This window comes from Triplophysa dalaica, chromosome 21 (genome assembly GCF_015846415.1).
Source record: "Triplophysa dalaica isolate WHDGS20190420 chromosome 21, ASM1584641v1, whole genome shotgun sequence".
NCBI lineage: Eukaryota > Metazoa > Chordata > Actinopteri > Cypriniformes > Nemacheilidae > Triplophysa > Triplophysa dalaica.
Window position 1 is genome coordinate 19,296,735 of NC_079562.1, and position 21,525 is coordinate 19,318,259.

General features: G+C 38.1%; 1 protein-coding gene across 1 annotated transcript in view; it reads right to left on the bottom strand.

Moving 5' to 3' along the window:
• mcrs1 (microspherule protein 1) overlaps positions 1 to 21,525 on the bottom strand; it is a 40,402-nt gene extending 18,877 nt beyond the window's left edge. The window contains exons 1-4 of the mRNA XM_056735638.1: positions 21,398 to 21,525; positions 21,045 to 21,102; positions 19,649 to 19,811; positions 18,608 to 18,746 (exon numbers count right to left, since the gene is read on the bottom strand). Coding sequence (XP_056591616.1) covers positions 18,608 to 18,746; positions 19,649 to 19,811; positions 21,045 to 21,054 — 312 coding nt within the window. The 5' untranslated portion in view covers positions 21,055 to 21,102; positions 21,398 to 21,525. The remainder of the gene's footprint in view (positions 1 to 18,607; positions 18,747 to 19,648; positions 19,812 to 21,044; positions 21,103 to 21,397) is intronic.

Sequence of the window (21,525 nt, forward strand, 5' to 3'; positions counted from 1 at the left end):
TGCCGTCTCAGACCCAAAATGATGTCTGGTGTCTTCACAAGAAATGCTGCCTGCATTTAACAGACTGTAATTTGTAACTGCAGAAAAACATTTCTGTTTTGTTCAATAAAACGTAATATTTTTGATAGTTTTATATAACTTAATAATTGTCATTTTTGTAAGGATCTAATTTTATTAGCACTATTAATATGTCAAAGTCACTTTGGTTAGGCCACTTAAAGGTATGGTAGTACATGTGTGTGTGTACAAGATCAGGATGATATCACCTCTGCCTCATTTTGAGCCAGGAAAAATGTTACGCATATGCAGTAACATTTGTTTAGGTTGTTGCTTTGAAACTGTCCATATGTTGATGATAACAGAGAGATTCATACACAACTACTGTAAAAGATACAAACACTTCATGATGCTCAAGACTTCCAGAACATACATTTAAAAGTCAGGTATAAACTTTTGAACATGTTAACCAGTGTCAGTTGTTATTTTGATTAAATATATCTTGTTCTATTGGTGATGTTGGTAGTGTTGTCAAAAATATCAATATTTAAAAGTCTGAAACGGTTCCAATGCGTATCTGTCTCACTCTCTCTCTTTTTTCTGACAGCGAGTTGACAGTAAGTTTGTCGATTCTGTCCAACTCGAATCACACAAATACTCTCTAAAAACTTTTAAATATTTTACAATATTACCGTCTCAGAATTGTAATATGTTACATGACCCCTGTATTACTTTTGAGTTACTTTCACCAAAATAACTACAGAAGTAGAACTTAACATTATAAAAAAATTGTCTTTGTATTTTGAAAATACAAAACACTTTGGGCCAATTAACCTCATTATTAGACTGCTGATTTCTTGAATTAACTAGGCTATATAAAATAAATATTAAAAAAATATTAAGATTAAATGCATTTAAATACAAAATACTATTACAAATAATAGTATTTTGTATTTCAAATGGATGTATTTGAAACACTGCCCATCCATGCATCCATGGTTGATTGGCAAAAAGTATTTCAGTTTAAAAATACTAAAATATTATGATTAAACACATTTAAAAAAAAATACAAATCAAGGGTATTAAAATACAAAATAGTCCCATCCCATCACTGAACTAGATTATATAGAATTCTAGCTAGTCATCATGTAAACGTTAGCTTACCTTGTCATTGCTGCTGGTCACAGGGATCTTGCTAACTAGCTTTCTGAAAGCAGCCCAATGACCCTCAAAACCCGCCCAAAGGGAATGAAAACTAGCTCAATTATTTTCCTGTGTCAAATCAAAGTTAACAACTGCCAAAAACATTTCTATTGCTATATTAACTTATCTGAATTGTTTCCTAGGTAATGTATATATTTGTTGTTCTGTTGAACTCAAAAGATGTTTTGGGGGATTTAGGAAAGCAAAAAATTCTGGGTCACCTTTGACTACCATTATAATTTAATGTGTGCTTGAGGCCACGCATGGAAATGGACGAGAAACGTGTTTTCTCTTCGTAAGACATGCAAAATCTTGCTTAATAAATAAGCATGGTTAAATTTATTGCATATGCATAAGAACGTCAATGTTTCAATGTTCTAGACTGCGTATAGCGCTAATCAAACATGATATTTGGCAACTGGAGGAAACATCTGTTGTATACTCACAAGTGATTTATTTCACTATGCAACTTGACATGCACCTGACGAAACATTGGTTAAAGCATAATTCGGATGCATTGTCTAATACCACCGCTATAATTTCCTCTTTGGTTGAGCTGAGCTCCCGGGTCCCTCCCTGTTCTGTAGCCTGCCTGTCAGACACTTGTTCCCACTTATGAGAACGGGCTGGTCCTGGAGTTCCAAGGTATTCAATGGAGTATAAATACGCATTAAGAATCTCATCAATTAGCATTTATCCTTGGACTTTAAATAAAACATTTTGGCGGCCGCAATACATTATGAAAGTAACCCAAAAACCTGCGGCTCCATAATTTTACATTGTAAGATAGATTGCCAGTCTCTATGTGCACAGATCAATGATGTGAACAAAAGTCAAATGAAAACTAGTTGATGAAAGAAATATCTAATATAACATTAACAAACAATGAATGAGAAACTATTGGAGTATTTATTCATCTTTTTTACAACTAAGCTCTGGTACATTAATATTTACAGATGCATTTTTTTTATTTTAAATAGTAAATGTATTAGTAAAATTAACATTAGATTAACAATAAAAAAAATGTTAAAATATACTCAATATATATATATATACTTTTAATAAAAAATTGAGTCTTATTGTTATGTCAGTTTTCTCCCCATGGAATCGACAATGGTATCAAATATTGATATTATTTAAGGTATTGTATAGAAATTAGAAATTCCAGTTTCGTAACAACACATATAAAAAAATTATACATGTTTGCTGGTAGACAAAATAATAATTTAAACAAATTATCATATTTAGATATTTCCTCCCCAGCATCATACAGTGAGGGAAATAATTATATGATCCCTTTCTGATTTTGTAAGTTTGAAGAGGGACTTCAGGAGCCTTGTCGACACTGTGCGAAACGCCTCGCCCAGGGCGAGGATCATCGTATCAGGGCTGCTTCCTACTTACCGACGAGGGAAAGAAAGGTTCAGTAGACTATTTACGCATAATAATTGGTTAATGTCATGGTGTATTGAACAGAAGCTGCTCTTTGTAAATAATTTTGATCTGTTTTGGGAGCTACAAAGGCTTTTCCGCCCCGACGGCCTGCACCCCAGCAGCATTGGAGCGGAAATTCTGTCTGACAACAACTCAAAGACGCTACGCACCATTTGACTATTAAGTACAAACTTTAACGATAGTCTGTGTTCCACTCACCCAACTGTTAAGAATGTTACTGTTAAGAATGTTACTGCTTCCAAATGCATAGAGACTGTGACTGTCCCCCGAATAATACAACCAAATAATAATTTATATAAAAGTCAGATAAAAAACCTTATTGTGATTAAACCAAAAGACAATATATTTAATGAGCAAAACCAGCGCCTAAAGTTTGGGCTACTTAATATTAGATCACTAAATCCAGAGGCAGTTATTGTAAAGGAAATGATCACAGAAAACAGTTTTGATATACTATGCCTTACTGAAACCTGGCTTAAGCCAAATGATTATTTTGATCTATATAAGTCTACTCCACCAAGCTACGGTTATATGCATGAGCACGTCCGGTCGGTCGAGGGGGTGGTGTCGCAGCAATCTTTGGAGACTTTCTCAGCGTAACTCAGAGAACAAAGCATACATTTAAATCATTTGAAGTGCTTGCGTTGAACATAATTGTTCCAAACAAAAGTAAAAAACCATTGCTCTCTCTTACATTTGCTACTGTGTAGACATTTTCTGATAGAGTTCTCAGACTTCTTATCGGACCCATTACGTTTACCCATGGCGTTTAAAGAGCTACTGCACTCTTTTGGTGTAACACAATACATCAATAGACCTACTCATTGAATTAATCATACACTAGACTTGATTATTTCTCACCAATATCCAATATCGATATTATACCTCAAAATGACAATGTTTCCGATCACCATCTTATAACATGTACACTGCGCACTGCAGAAATCAGTTGTACAGTTGAAAGAAAAAGTATGTGAACCCTTTGGGGTTACTTGGATTTCTTCATAAATTGGTCATAAAATGTGTTCCGATCTTCATCTAAGTCACAACAATAGAGAAACACAGTCTGCTTAAACTAATACCGCACAAACATTATACGTTTTCATGTTTTTATTGAACACAACATGTAAACATTCATAGTGCAGGGTGGAAAAAGTATGTGAAACCCTAGGCCAGGGCTATTCAAATCTTACCCTGGAGGGCCGGAGCACTGCAGAGTTTAGATCCAACCCTGATCAAACTTGCACACCTGTGATTTTCTAGCGATACTGAACAGCTTGATTAGCTTGCTCAGGTGTGTTTGATCAGGGCTGGAGCAAATCTCTGCAGTGCTCCGGCCCTCCAGGGTAAGATTTGAGGAGCCCTGCCCTAGGCTAATGACTTCTCCAAGAGCTAATTGGAGCCAGGAGTCAGCCAACCTGGGGTCCAATAAATGTGATGAGATTGGATGTGTTGATTAAAGCTGGCATGTCCAATAAAAAACACACACCAGTTTTGAGTTTGCTGTTCTGAAGAAGCGTTGTCTGATGTGAACCATGCCTCGCACAAAAGAGCTCTCAGAAGACCTACGATCAAGAATTGTTGACTTACATAAAGCTGGAAAGGGCTACAAAAGTATATCTAAAAGACTTGATGTCCATGTGTCCACAGTAAAACAGATTGTCTACAAATGGAGAAAGTTCAGCACTGTTGCTACACTCCCTAGGCGTGGTCGTCCTGTAAAGATGACTGCAAGAGCACAGCGCAGAATGCTCAATGAGGTGAAGAAGAATCCTAGAGTGTTAGCTAAACACTTACAGAAATCTCTGGCACATGCTAACATTTTTGTTGACAAATCTACAATAAGGAAAACATTAAACAAGAATGGACTTCATGGGAGGACACCACGGAGGAAGCCACTGCTGTCCAAAAAAAACATTGCAGCACGTTTGAAGTTTGCAAAAGAGCACCTGGATGTTCTACAGCACTACTGGCAAAACATTCTGTGGACAGATGAAACCAAAATTGAGTTGTTTGGAAAGAACACACAACGCTATGTGTGGAGAACAAAAGGCACAGCACACCAACATGAAAACCTCATCCCAACTGTAAAATATGGTGGAGTGGGCATCATGGTTTGGGGCTGCTTTGCTGCCTCAGGCCCTGGCCGGATTACTGTCATCGATGCAAAAATGAATTCCAAAGTTTATCAAGACATTTTGCAGGAAAACTTAAGACCATCTGTCCGCCAACTGAAGCTTAACAGAGGATGGACGATGCAACAGGACAACGACCCAAAGCATAGAAGTAAATCAACAACAGAATGGCTTCAACAGAAGAAAATACGCCTTCTGGAGTGGCCCAGTCAGAGTCCTGACCTCAACCCGATTGAGATGCTGTGGCATGACCTCAAGAGAGCGATTCACACCAGACATCCCAAGAATATTGCTGAACTGAAACACTTTTGTAAAGAGGAATGGTCCAAAATTTCTCCTGACCGTTGTGCAGGTCTGATCTGCAACTATAGGAAACGTTTGGTTGAGGTTATTGCTGCCAAAGGAGGGTCAACCAGTTATTAAACCCAAAGGTTCACATACTTTTTCCACCCTGCACTATGAATGTTTACATGTTGTGTTCAATAAAAACATGAAAACGTATGTTTGTGCGTTATTAGTTTAAGCAGACTGTGTTTCTCTATTGTTGTGATTTAGATGAAGATCAGAACACATTTTATGACCAATTTATGAAGAAATCCAAGTAAGCCCAAAGGGTTCACATACTTTTTCTTTCAACTGTATATCTTGTTATCGACAGGGTAGAACAATCACCTCAACTACTAAAGATAGTTTCGTAAAGAACTTGCCAGATCTGACGCCTTTAATAACCTTGTCAACAAATATAGAATCGCTCGATGACATGGCCAGAAACATGGGCATTATTTTCTCTAATACATTAGAAGCAGTCGCACCTTCGAAGTCAAAAAATATTAAAGAAAAGATCATAGCACCATAGTACAATAGCACCACTCGCTCCTTAAAAAGAGAAACACGTAAACTAGAGTGCAAATGGAAACCGACCCAATTAGAGGTTTTTAAAAATTCAATGGAAAGAGAGTGCAAACAGTTACAAAAAGGCACTGAAAGCAGCAAAAGTTTTTATTTAGAACAATTGCTATAATAACAAACAAACAGACTTCTCCTGACCTGGTTATTCTGCCGTACCTTGGTAGTAATGAATTCATGAAATTTGTTTCAGAGGAAATCCAAAAAATACGAGACAACATAGCTAAAACCAAACCTCCAAGTGTGTCTGAAGTATCGACCATCACCCAAAAAGAAAAGCTACAGTGTTTTTCTCCTATTAATCAGGAAGATTCCATTAAACTTATTGCAACATCCAAACCGACAACATGCTTATTAGACACCATTCCGACTACTTTATTAAAAGAGTTAATACCTGTTTCAATTGAGCCCATTTATAACATTATCAACTCGTCAATTAATCTAGGACATGTCCCAGGACCCTTTAAGCTGGCTGTAATTAAGCATCTTATCAAAAAAACTTATTTAGACCCCAACGAATTTGGAAGCAATAGACCGATTTCAAATTTCCCTTACTTGTCTAAAATACTAGAAAAAGTAGTGTCCACTCAGTTGTGTACTTTCCAACAAAATCATGACATGCACGAAAAGTTTCAGTCTGGCTTTAGACCGCATCATAGCACTGAAACGGTGCTCGTTAGAAATACAAATGACCTTCTTATTGCATCAGATAAAGGTAACATGTCACTCTTAGTCCTGCTTGAGTGCTGCTTTGGATAATGTAGACCGTAAAATACTATCAGATCGTTTACACAATTATACCGGTATTCAGGGACAGGCACTACAATGTTTCAGATCTTACCTATCAGACAGATATCAATGTGTCCATTTAAATGGGAAATCGTCAAATCTCACATAAGTAAAATATTTATTACCTCAGGGATCGGTTTGAGGACCCCTGCTTTTCTCCATATACATGCTGCCCCTTGGCAACATTATTAGAAAACATCGAATTAGCTTCCACTGTTATGCAAATGATACTCAGCTACATATTTCATCAAGACCAGATGATTCCTTCAAGCTATCCAAACTGGCAGAGTGCATTGAAGACATAAAACATTGGATGACTAGTAATTTCCTTCTTTTAAACTCTAGCAAAACAGAAATATTACTTTTAGCACCAAAAACACGTAAACAGAATATCTCAGATTACAACCTGCAAATTGAAGGCTATACTGTTACTACGACAAATACAGTTAAAGACCTAGGCGTTATACTAGATGGCAACCTGTCATTTAAAAATCAAATATCACAAAAACAGCCTTCTTCCACCTTAGAAATGTTGCCAAATTATCACACTAAACTCCATAGATGTTTACACTGCACTAAGCCGGATAAACGCACGCAAGGCTGCTGATCCTGATGGCATCCCTGGTCGCGTACTCAGGGCATGTGCGGAGCAGCTCGCTGGGGTCTTCACGGATATCTTCAACATGTCCCTCGCCCAAGCAGTGGTTCCAGCTTGTTTCAAATCAACCTCCATTGTGCCCATTCCAAAACATTCCAGCCCGACAAGCCTGAATGACTACCGCCCTGTAGCACTCACACCCATTGTTATGAAGTGCTTTGAGAGGCTGGTCCTGTCACAACTAAAAGACTCTTTACCATCCACACTGGACCCATACCAATTTGCCTACCGTAGCAACAGGAGCACAGATGATGCGGTGTCCATGGCGCTGCACTCGGTGCTCACACATCTGGATAATAAGGACACTTATGCACGCATGCTGTTTGTAGACTTCAGCTCTGCATTCAATACCGTCATCCCTTCCAAGCTAATCATCAAACTTGGAAACCTAGGCATTAACAATTCAACCTGCAACTGGATTATGGACTTCCTGACGAACAGGCCTCAGCTTGTTAGGTTAGGCCACATCTGCTCCACCACCATCACCCTCAACACTGGTGTACCACAGGGCTGCGTACTGAGCCCCTTTCTCTACTCCCTTTTCACACTCGACTGCAGACCTGTGAATGGAACTAACTCCTTCATCAAGTTCGCAGACGATACAACAGTGATTGGTCTCATCAGCAACAACGATGAGACTGCTTACAGGGAGGAAGTACGGCACCTGGCCACATGGTGCTCAAACAACAACCTGCTCTTTAACACCTCCAAGACAAAGCAGATCATTGTGGACTTCAGGAAGGCGAAAGGAGGCACACACGACCCCATCCACATTAACGGGACGGCTGTTGAACGTGTTTCCAGTTTTAAGTTCCTGGGGACCCATATTTCGGAGGACCTGTCCTGGACCACCAACACCTCATGCCTGGTCAAGAAGGCTCACCAGCGTCTCTTCTTTCTGAGGACACTTAAGAAGAACCAACTGTCTTCAACTATCCTGGTGAACTTCTATCGCTGCACGATAGAGAGCATCCTGACCAACTGTGTCACAGTCTGGTACGGGAACTGTTCTGTTGCTGAGTGCAAGGCACTGCAGCGGATGGTGAAAACAGCCCAGCGCATCACAGGGACTACACTCTCTTCCATTGAGGACATCCAAAAGAAACGCTGTCTGTGTCGAGCTCGCAGCATTCTCAAGGACTCCTCTCACCCCGCTCAGAGACTATTTACTCTCCTGCCTTCCGGCAGGCGCTTCAGGTGCCTCCGGACAAGAACCAGCAGACTAGGAAACAGCTTTTTTCCCAGAGCTGTTTCATTATTGAACGCTGACCCCCACTGATTCCACTACCCCTCATAACTTTAACTTCAATGCTGCTATTACATTGTTTACATATCACTACAGGGCTGCCAAGCATGACTGAACTGTACACACCAGTACTTCATGTATCTGCTCTATCGGACTGTTTACACACACACAGCATCATTTGCACTCTATACTGCTCACTTGCACACCAGGAATATTACACTGAATGCTCATTTGCACTAATGGACTACTCTCATACCTGCATTACCTCATCTACTGCACTCTAACTTTCATAACTGCATTACCACATATACTGCACTGTAACTTCAATAACTGCACTGTAACTCATCTATTGCATTACTGCATCTATTGCATAACTAACTGCATCTACTCATCTATTGCACTATAACTTCAATAACTGCATCTACTCATCTACTGCACTATAACTTCAATAACTGCATTAACTCATCTACTGCACTGTGACCTTAATAACCGCATTAACACATCTACTGCACTGTAACTTCAATAACTGCATTAACTCATCTACTGCACTGTAACTTCAATAACAGCACTAACTCATCTACTGCACTGTAAATGTATAACTGCATCTACTCATGTATTGCACTATAACTTCAATAACTGCATTAACTCATGTACTGCACTGTACCTTTAATAACCGCATCAACTCATCTACTGCACTGTAACTTTAATAGCTAATGTCTGTAACTAATGCACACTCAAGTCACTTGCACTATTGTATAGTCTGAATTGTTATCTGTTCATAACCACCTGTACATTAATGTTCACAGTATATATCCTTCTGCTTATATTGTTCATAGTACATACCGACTGTCATATTTTCATAGTACATGCCCATTGTATAGTATTATCCTAATATTGTATTCTGTATTTATTCACACTGTATATCCTGCACTTGCTAATTGCACTTCTGGTTAGACCTAAACTACATTTCGTTACACTGTACTTGTATATGTGTAATGACAATAAAGTTGAATCTAATCTAATCAAATTACAAAATATTTTATGTGTGGCTTACGCAGAAAAGCTTATTCATGCATTTGTGACCTCAGGACTTGACTATTGTAATGCTCTACTTAGTGGTTGTCCTGTATCATCAATAAACAAACTACAGTTAGTTCAGAATGCAGCTGCCAGAGTTCTTACCAGATGCTTCACTGGCTACCCATTAAGTATCGTATTAATTTTAAAATTCTCTTAATTACTTACAAAGCTTTAAATGGTTTAGACCCTACTTACTTAACTGAGCTTTTATCAAATTACAACCCATCACGCTCTCTTAAGATCTCAAAACTCAGGACTTTTGATAACAGCTAGAATAACTAAATCCACCAAAGAGGGACGAGTTTTCTCATACGTAGCACCTAAAAACATAAAAAAACATAACAGATTCGAGACATGTTACCATTTAAGAAAATACTTAATATTTTGTATGGTGCCGCCATCTTGCAGCGTCATGGCATGTGACATCATCGATGTTTACAAGAAAAACATCTTGCAGAAAAACATTCTTGTTTTTACAAGAAAAACAAGTACTTTCCCATATAATGCAGCAAGTGGACTTGTTGGAGGTGACAATGCTTTCTCTTAAACACTGGAACGCCCTATTAACAGCAGGTAAGCTAACTGTCATAACCGGTGAATAACATTAAATATGTTGCGTATCTTTGAACTTGTAACGCAATGTAATTCACATATGTATGAAAACATGGCAAAATGCCACATTAACGATTAACAAGAAGCGTTGTATACATCATGTTGCGTTTTCCGTTATGAAATCAATGTTTGTTGATTAAAGCGGGCGTAACACACAGGGTTTCTGCAAATCTCATATTAATCTTGAGTACCAATAGAGTAGTATTGCATACTTTGTATCTTCGGCGCATGCGTGGGGGAGGGGTAGGCACATGCTACTAAAGCACATGCGCACCAACAGTCGTCAACAAAACTAGGGCTGCAACAACGAATCGATAAAATCGATGAAAATCGATTACTAAAAAAGTTGCCAACGAATTTCATAATCGATTCGTTGTGTCACGCGACGCGGAGACGTTTGATTATTAAAAAAAAAAAAAACTTTATTTGAGCGTGGAGCAGATCTGAGCGGAGTGAACACACTCGGTTCCTCTCGCGCACTGATGCTAGCAGAGTTTGGCGCGTCATAGACAGGGCGGAGCAAAAAAAAAACGAGCAGAGGAAAGATACATGACGGAGGCAGAGAAATCTGCGCGACCCAAGTCATCCAATGTGCGGGAGCATTTCACACTAAATAAAACAGAAAAAGTGCGTTAAGTACAAAATATGCAAAAGCGACATGGCATGGCACAGGAGCACCACGGCAATGATACATGATGACTGTAAGTCGCTTTGGATAAAAGCGTCTGCCAAATGACTAAATGTAAATGTAAATGTAAGAAAATTAAGTGATGCTTAAAACTTCTGTTTGAAATTATATCTCATTAAGATTATTTTTCGTACCCCATTGGCAGATAATTTTGCTTGTTTTAAGCAAACCATCACTTAATTTGAGGTGTTTTTTCAGAAAACAAGAAATCATTTCTTATGCATTTTCATGTGTCTTAAATGTTCCTTGATACAAGATTTTTTTTTATATTTGGACTGACAACAGGACAAAACTACTAAATTAGAAAAGCAATTTTTGCAGTGTATATTCTGTGCTTTGTCCCATATAGGTTAATATTGAAAATATATTTGTGTGTGTTGTACTTTTTAATTTAATTTTAAAGTTCTTTCATAGCACTTGGTCATCTTAAGCTGTGTTTAAATGTGGTGTATAAATGAAGCTTGCACTTACTACAATGATGGTTATAATTTAATGAATAAGCTTCAAGTGAATTTGAGAGAGAGAGTGTGTCTGTGTGTCAGTGTGAGAGTTTGTGAGTGTGTGTGTCTGTGTGTGTGTGTGCATCTGCGAGTGTGTGCGTCTGCAGTGTAGTGTAGAGAACAAGTTCTTACATTCAAACAAATCCTGTTACATTTTCTGATTTGTATTGTTCTTTAGTTTTTTAAAAATTATTTATTGTTCTGGCAGCTCAGGTGGCAGTTTATTTAGAAAAAGTCTATATATTTGGCAGATGTAAAGCATACATGTGTATGTTTTTTGTGTTAGTCCATTTTTATTTGATTTTATTATTATTATAACAGTTCAGGGATGTTCAAGGAGCAACATGTTTGTGCACTTTCTAAAGATTTTAGTTCTGTTTTTGAATAAAGGGTTGGAAATGAATGCTGTTCTTGATTTTTGTTTATATCCGATTCATCGATTAATCGGAAAAAATATTTACAGATTAATCGATTATTAAAATAATCGTTAGTTGCAGCCCTAAACAAAACAGACATCAGTTTCATGGCTTGTGAAATGTGTTATGGATGATCAGACTGATCAACGAAATATACATTGGTTTTAAAGGAGAGTGTTCTGAAGACACCAGGAGGTCTTAAAACATGTTGAAGGTAATGTGGGTAAGTAAAAAATATCACAATTTTGATTTTGAGATGAACTTTTCCTTTAAATAGCAAAATTACGTTTCTTTTACATGCACAAGCCGTTTATTTCCTTTTTACATTAAAATGAAACAATGTTGCCGTTTAGTTACGCCGGCAAATCCATCAACATGGACAAAATTAATGGCATATAATGGTTTTAATATAGGTTACAGTTTTAATCCATTTTCATTGGTTTACACCCACCTGACTTTAAATGAATGGTGTTGACATTGTGGGCAGCACTTTATGTTTCTATCTATTGTAATAGTTGTGTACGAGTCTCTTGATTTTCCTCAATGTAAAAAGAGCAATCTCAACATCATACAGTCACTGCTGGACATGAGTAAAATATCCAGAAATGCTGAAAAAGCAAACATTGTGGAGGACCTGGTTGATTGTTTTGAAGATCAGTGGACAGTCTAATGACTCATGACAAACAAGAAACCCTTAAACAACTATGACTTAAAATAAAAAGTTTCATTGATTGTTTAGGTAACATCATACAGTCTCAGGGCAGGACTACATTTAAAATAAACTTAAAAAAAAAAAAGCTTTTTCCAGGTACTGCAAGGGGTATGTAAACTTTTGAGCACAACTGCAACACTGAAATATGATAATGCACAAACAATGAGAATATAGTATATGACTGGTGATATAAACTGGTGTTCATTAGGGATGCTCCGATCCGATATTTGTATCAGAAATCGGCGCCAATACTGAATAAAATTTAGATCCATTTAGATTTATTCAGCTTCACCAACAAGTTACACCGCTGTTTGCAATACATGCGAAGTAAATGTTCCGAGGGGTGGTGATAAAGCTGTTCATTATAATACTACTAATTTAAGCACGCAGAGTTCAATAAGCTGAAGAAACTAAAACGAGACGATACGAAGCAGCTAACTTTGGAGGAGACAACGGAAAGAATTCAGAAATTTCCATCTGGTAGTGTGAAAGCAGCGAAAATCATTGAAAGCATACCGAATTTCATTGTTATGGATTTGCAACCGCTGTCCGTCGTTGCAAACAATGGCTTCAGACTCCTTATAAACCACCTGGAGCTGTGGTACGACATGGTGAAGCGTAAATATTTAACTGAGACCTGAACTGTACCAAAAAGTCTGCAAACACGTATACGAAAAAATTAAAAGATGTCAATGCGGTGAGTTTTGGGGATAATTTGATTTTGAATTTCTATTTGCACCGACTAAACTATTATATCTTTTTCCGTTTATTTTTACATGTGCAGTTTTACCAAGCTAGGGAAGCTAGTGTTTTATTTATCTTTCTGTGTTGGATGTTAAATTTGATTTCCACTAAACTTTAGCTTAGTTTAGTGGACTTTGCTTTAATGACTAAAGCATTAAAAAGAGCTGATTCCTGTTTGAATATCTAAAGCAGTAAAGCTATTGCTTTTTTGCTCAATTTCAGCTGCTTTATTGTTAATTGTGCATTGTTTTTTAAATTATATTTGCACATAACAGTTATTAAGAGATTTTGTTTCCATTTATTTATACCTGTTTATCAAGCTAGTGAAGCTGTTGTTTTATTCAGCTGCTTAATTTGCACTTTAATTTTGAATTTCAAGTTTTAGATAGTGAACAACATTTTGTTTTATTTTGCTGGTTTAATAAATAATTCACTAAATTTGTGAATCATTTGTTTGTTATCTTTTTACGGGTCAGGAAATTAATGTTAAGTCGAGCCTGATGTCTTGCACAGCAATGCACACAGTTTATTAAGTAATTGTGCACTTTAAAAATGTTACATTAGTATCGGATCGGTACTCAGTATCGGCCAATACTGAATCTCAGGTATCGAAATCGGAAGCAAAAAAGGTGGATCGGAGCATCCCTAGTGTTCATGGGGTCTGTACTGTAGGTCTTTATCGCTCTTCACTCTCTATTAGATGTGCAATTTTAGTGTGTAGCGACTCTCTTTCTTTAGGTTTGTTTATTCTCGGGCTTGTTTTTGCACTGCGAGTCTCTGATGACTCCTCACGCGTCTCCCAAAACTGGAGGTAGAAGCAGGTCACATCAAAGCGCTCAGGCGGCGAGCATCATCTCGCATTTGAATGCGAGTTTCAACTTGGCCTGCCTGAAGTTAAACTATTAAAGGAGGTATGAATTAAAAATCACAATTTTAACCAAGCTTATATAAAAGGGAATCGTATTCAAGCAGACATCATTGAAGTGTTAGAACTGAAAAAACCCTTGTTACTGATGATGCTTGTTATTGACACCAGGCCCAATGTCGACGTTGCTAGGTTGAAAACCGGCTCCAAAGAAAAATATCAACGACTACTTCTCTAACCACACCAACTGGTTCACGCATGACAATTCTGAAGTAACACAGGCTGCATAATCATACAGTCGCTGCATTACCTTCCTTCGGATTCCAACATTAGGATAGTGTAAAGTTTATTTTAAAAAGACGCTTCAGCTCATGTGGGAAAATATGCAGCGTTTTCTCATTTCATTTCTCAGAGGATTCCTTCCTGACCAAGGCAGACATCGACACTGGATTTGTGGAATGACTAAAATGAAAAAGCAGCTAGTGCTGTGCCTTTAATATTGGATGCAATAGGAATGGCGCAGCAATCTTATGCGAGTAAAACATTTCTGTACTATGTGTCACTATTGCTTTGTTAGAGTTTTCTCAATGTGCCTTGACCACTGCATTCGCACGAGATACGTATTACCTGAGGACCTCTAGTCATTTGTAATACTTGCAGAGGTTGTCTGTGATCTGTGAAAGCCCATGGTAATCGGCATCACTGTGATTTGGCGGACTTGCATATAATTTTTCAAGGTTTTATCCACCATTTGTGAATAATGGAGGCTGTTTTGAAGTGTTTTGGTATTATTTGGGGTGCTGGGTGATATCTATAAGTTACCGGGAGTCTCCCGTTTGTTTATTTATCATGGAAACTCTCGTAACATTTGAGACCCGCGATCACGGTGATCATTTGTCCGGTTCAGGATCACTGGTCTTAAAGAGTAACTAGCATTTGATTTTTAAGGTCCTACCTTGATTTATGGATTGTCCAACAACATGTTTATGTACATAGGTGGTGTAAAAACACTTATGTCGTAATAATAGGTAATTATTCTAACCTTACTTCTTGACTGACTCTCAAACGATTCGTTCCGCGATTCATCCGTCTAGTGTCAGGTGATTGGTCAGATGGTGTAGTCTGCTGTGATTGGTCAAACGTGTTTGTAACGATCAAGGCGGGATGAGAGCGAGTGATGATAATGAGTGTCAGCTGCGCATTGCATGGGTATCACATCCAGCAGTCAAACGTGCGGGAGCTGCTGGTATTTTACTTTCGTTTTGGGCTTTGTTTATTTTTTATTAAAAGTTGTTGAACGTTCGCCAGTTCCCGCCTCATTCTTCCCATTCCTTGAATTTGTTACGCGTTCATCATGTGTTGCAAATGGAACGCCTACCATCATTGCTGGATTACGGTTTACAGGTTATACAGTGAGGAAAATAAGTATTTGAACACCCTGCTATTTTGCATGTTCTCCCACTTAGAAATCATGGAGGGGTCTTAAATTGTCATCGTAGGTGCATGTACACTGTGAGAGACATAATCTAAAAAAAAATCCAGAAATCACAATGTATGATTTTTTTAAACTATTTATTTGTATGATACAGCTGCAAATAAGTATTTGAACACCTGAGAAAATCAATGTTAATATTTGGTACAGTAGCCTTTGTTTGCAATTACAGAGGTCAAACGTTTCCTGTAGTTTTTCACCAGGTTTGCACACACTGCAGGAGGGATTTTGGCCCACTCCTCCACACAGATCTTCTCTAGGTGAGTCAGGTTTCTAGCCTGTCGCTGAGAAACACGGAGTTTGAGCTCCCTCCAAAGATTCTCTATTGGGTTTAGGTCTGGAGACTGGCTAGGCCACGCCAGAACCTTGATATGCTTCTTACAGAGCCACTCCTCGGTTATCCTGGCTGTGTGCTTCGGGTCATTGTCATGTTGGAAGACCCAGCCTCGACCCATCTTCAATGCTCTAACTGAGGGAAGGAGGTTGTTCCCTAAAATCTCGCAATACATGGCCCCGGTCATCCTCTCCTTAATACAGTGCAGTCGCCCTGTCCCATGTGCAGAAAGACACCCCCAAAGCATGATGCTACCACCCCCATGCCTCACAGTAGGGATGGTGTTCTTGGGATGGTAATCATCATTCTTCTTCCTCCAAACACGTTTAGTGGAATTATGACCAAAAAGTTCTATTTTGGTCTCATCTGACAACATGACTTTCTCCCATGACTCCTCTGGATCATCCAAATGGTCATTGGCAAATTTAAGATGGGCCTGGACATGTGCTGGATTAAGCAGGGGAACCTTCCGTGCCATGCATGATTTCAAACCATGACGTCTTGTGTATTACCAACAGTAACCTTGGAAACGGTGGTCCCAGCTCTTTTCAGGTCATTGACCAGCTCCTCCCGTGTAGTTCTGGGCTGATTTCTCACCTAACTTAGGATCATTGAGACCCCACGAGGTGAGATCTTGCATGGAGCCCCAGTCCGAGGGAGATTGACAGTCGTGTTTAGCTTCTTCCATATTCTAATGATTGCTCCAACAGTGGACCTTTTTTCACCAAGCTGCTTGGCAATTTCCCCGTAGCCCTTTCCAGCCTTGTGAAGGTGTACAATTTAGACTCTAGTGTCTTTGGACAGCTCTTTGGTCTTGGCCTAGTTAGTAGTTGGATTCTTACTGATTGTATGGGGAGGACAGGTGTCTTTATAAAGCTAACAACCTCAAACAGATGCATCTAATTTAGGATAATAAATGGAGTGGAGGTGGACATTTTAAAGTCAGACTAACAGGTCTTTGAGGGTCAGAATTCTAGCTGATAGACAGGTGTTCAAATACTTATTTGCAGCTGTATCATACAAATAAATAGTTAAAAAATCATACATTGTGATTTCTGGATTTTTTTTTTTTGATTATGTCGCTCACAGTGTACATGCACCTTCAATGAAAATTTTAGACCCCTCCATGATTTCTAAGTGGGAGAACATGCAAGATAGCAGGGTGTTCAAATACTTATTTTCCTCACTGTATATTATATACACTGTATAGATAGAGATGGCAGGGATTTCACCTTACCAGTTTGAGCCCGAGTCTGACGAAGAAACATCCGAAGAGGATAGTAGATAATAGATTGACGATAATAGATTGAAAACTTAAATAACCCGGGTTCATTGATAGATAAACGAACTGTAGTACTCCAGAAATAACGGTACATGTTAACGTTAGCGTTATATGCATTAGCTAAACAGAGGCATAAGGTTCACAAATATTTCTTGAAGTTCAGACAAAAACAAATAGTCACACTTACAGGTTGTGATTCTGTGGAGATAACAGGTCCAAATAAGGTTGGTATTTCCCCCTTTCAAGGATAGTCTTTTAACATATCCTGCATTGAACGTGCCAAGACTTTTTAAGCAATCTTCAGTGAAATGACGAGCGCAAAGTAAAACCCTGGGGTTATACTCATTTGGTGTCATTTGAAAATGAATTGTAACCATTGTTTCCTCAGAAGTTCTTCCTTTAGTACTTTAAATAAGACTCACTTAGTTTCACAATGTAGAACACAGGTTTCAGACGGCACACGCATCACAAACGAGTGACAGTGTTTACTATTGGGGGATGATAGTAAAGTTTTCGAGGCAGTCCCAGCAAAATGTAGGCGTGGACTATGTGACGTAGATTCGGCGGTTAGAGACACGTCTCGGTTGCGTGATTCAGAGTCAACTCACTTTTTTGCAAGCCAATAACTTTGTTATTTATTCACCTTAGGACTCACAACTTGGCAGACTGCTTACTTTCAAACACGGCAACATAATGCACTGCATGAAATGTAATTTTCATGATCTTATGCTGGTTACTCTTTAAATGCTGACAGGTATGGTCATATATCATTAAACGGCATACAACTATAGGCTATGCAAACTATAAGCAAAGCCTTGCCATCACATCCGGGTAACACTAACAAGCAGCTTAAATTACAAGCAGCTCATCAAGAAGAGAGAGAGTGAGAGACGCACAAGCGTCTGTCTCCTCCCGCTCTGTGTTTGAGCAGCCTGTCACACTTGAGTTATCCATCCACCAGTGATAAATAAATAATAAGTCATACAACTATATTAAAACTAAACATAGGCTGAGATGTAGCCTATTCTGTATTTATCTAACATGTATTAAACATTTAAAATTGTATTTAAAAAACAAAGAGTTTTTAATTTTCTGTCATGTCGAATACCACCAGGGGTCTCTTTAAGCAACACTATTGGTACGCATACCACAGTTTGAGAACCATTGCTCTTCAGCAATCATTGAGCGTATTAACAAATTAAGTGGCTGCAGCGGACACTAGGTATAACACTTAAAATCAAACTTGACCAATCAGCATCCAAAACAATTATATTGACATTTCACATGAAATTTCTTTATTTTTTTTACATTCCGACAAGTAATATTTGTACTCTGAAAAGTGAATGACAAATTTACTTATCCGACGGACAACAACATGACAATGCTTATTGTCAAGCCCTGCTTAAATGCATGACTACCAGTTAACAAGGAAAATGTTTAATCAGAGGTAGCCCTAAAAAACAGGCAGCAAAAGTTACAAAAATTAGCATTACCTTCTTCTTGTCACTGGACATGAGGTCACTTCCGGGGCATCTCATTGGCTCAATGACTGGTTGACCTTTTACCCGACTAGTAGACTTAGCCAAACTGCTCTCAACCAGTTCGTCATCAAACTTCTTTCTCTTTATTGACCTAAAAGAGATGATTAGACCCAAATAAGTTTATCAAAGATATTACATTTTCTGTTTATTTCCATTTCCCTGAAAAAAATGATGACATTTCACGTCAAATGTAAATCTGAGGTGTCAAGTCCAGGTGGTAGATCCTTTCCTATCTAGCGCCTAAACTTTGTAATAGTCTTCCCTGAACTGTCCGGGAGGCAGACACACTCTGTAAGTTTAAGTCTAGACTAAAGATGCATCTTTTTAAACTTGCATACACTACACTTCTATAATATAAATCCTCTTAGGGTTTAGGCTGCATTATTTAGGTCAACCGGAACCAGGTACACTTCCAACAACAACTGATGTGCTTGTTGCATCAAAGAGTGTAGAAGAGTATTCTACTCTCAGCCAGTCTTGTCTGATTGTTTTTAGGTTACCGCAGAATGCAGTTCATGCCCAGACCTGATGGTAGAGCTGAGAATGGGGAGCGGTGACCTGACAAGAGCTGAGATGATAGCCTGGCCGGGGGGCTGTCTTAGAATTCCGAAATTTTACATAATTAATATTGCACATAGAAATTTCTAATCTGTTTAATATTTGACCTGTGTTTCTCTCTCCTTTATCTTAAATGTGTGCTTTCACTGTGAGTGCGTGTGTGCGTGTCCGTGTATCTATGTCAATACGTGTAAATATGTATGCATATTGTGTGTGTGGAGCGTTTGTATGTGGGTATGTCTGTCTTTTTCTTGTTTTTACAGGTATATGACTTTAGTTGTTTTGCTTATAGTCAATATGTCTCATGTACAGCTGCTTTGTAACAATGGAAGTTGTAAAAAGCGCTATTTGAGTTGAGTCTTATTGGCTAACTGCAAAATTAATGCAGAGGGGGTGTTCCTCTCATACACTCATCATGAGTGACATATGTTATACCTGGAAGAGCTTCTTCGTTTGGGAATTAACCCAGCTCCGCTGAAGGTCTGATTGTCTGGTCTCCTCATCGCAGCTGACTCCTCATCCTCTGATCTACTCTGTGAAACAGCTGGGCCGACTGAAGCTCCTGCAGCCATTGGGGAGGTGATGCACTCCCTGACATCTACAACAGATAACACAGTCACTAACTATTAGTAGCCTACTAGGAACAATTGTAAACGACAAGTGGTTGGAACAATGTCACAAAAATGCAAGTAAAATATTTAATGGAATAGTTCACCCAAAAATGAAAATCCGTCATCATTTACTCACTCTCACGTTATTTCATATTTGTATAAAAATTACGTTATTCTGATGAAGACAGAGAAAGATATTTGGAAGAATGTTAGCAGTTCTGGGACATCGCTGACTACCATAGTATGAAAAATTCAAATGGATGTCAAAGGTGCCTCAGAACGGTTTCTTTTCCTAAATTCTTCAAAATATCTCTTTTTGTAGAATATTTCTTTCTACTGTGGTAGTAGACGATGTCCCAGAACTACAAATCACAAAAATTTCCCCAAATATTGTGTTCAACAGGACAAAGAAATTCATACAGGCATGAAACAACAAGAGGGAAGTAAATAATGACAGAATTTTCTTTTTTGGGTGAAATATCACTTCAAGTGTGTTAGGTCCAGTTTACCAATTCATTAATTGTGTCTCTGAAAGTGACATATAAACACAAAATTATGTCAAGATTCCCATATTAGCAAGTATCCTTATGAAAGTAGTCTGTTTCGTGATCGTAAAGAGTTTTGAAACAAAATGCATGTGTATGTATATTAGATTCGGTCATCTCTGAAATGGGGCAGCAGCATAATACACATCACTGTTTATAATTTCCATTAAAAAACAAAGCACAGGTTTAAAAAAACTCACTGCTCCTGACTGACAAACTTTTGTAACTTTAATAAGTATCAATGCTACAAGTCCTCCCTTGTTTTTGGGATGTGTTTTTAAACAAAACATTTCGTTTGTCAAGGTGGTTAAAACCTATTCTGAAGAGCCTAATCAAAGTGAATCATCCAAAATCTTCACTGTGTCAATTGTAAATAAAGTAATAATAACGGAAATCTAGTCATATTTTTGTTGTTTACAAATGTTCTCATCCCTTATAGCACACATCACACATTCACATCTGCAATACATTGCCTGCTCATCTGCAATACGTCTTCTGTAAAACTAAGATGTTTATGATTTAACATGGATGCAAAACTGCTCTTTCTAGGAGGTTTAGCAAAAAACATTTTTTTAAACAAAAGATGTTTTCCAGATCTCCAGGATCTCCAAGCAGACATCTTACAGACGTAAGTAAATGCACTACCTAGGATTACTCATACTCGTGTCGTTTTACCTTTCTCCATGACCTCTTGGTTAACACTCAGAAAACTTCTCCAGTCATGAAGAATCAACTGAAAACAGACAGAGAGACCTCTTAAAATCAATATTCACATGAAGCTGTTAAGGGCACAGCGCTCTTCTTCATAAGGCGGTGACAGACTGCTGTATTCAAAGAAAGACAAATGCTTAAGCCTACCACACAATACATATAGCTACAATAACACATGCGTTTAATACATTACTTATGTATTTAAAAAGTGCTATACTAAATCATTCCGTTAGCTTTAACGCAGTTAGCCATTGTATCAACCACGACACCACGTTCACGCGTAGCGCCTACCCGCGAGTTTTCAGCGTACGTTTTACCTTTAGAAAAGGTCTTCTAAGTTCACTATCGTATTTATATATTTTTTCGTTCTTCTTCTCTTTTTGTTTTGTTTCCAAACAGGAATTGTCAACGCTAAACCGGACGTTTTTTCTTCTTTGCCATTTCA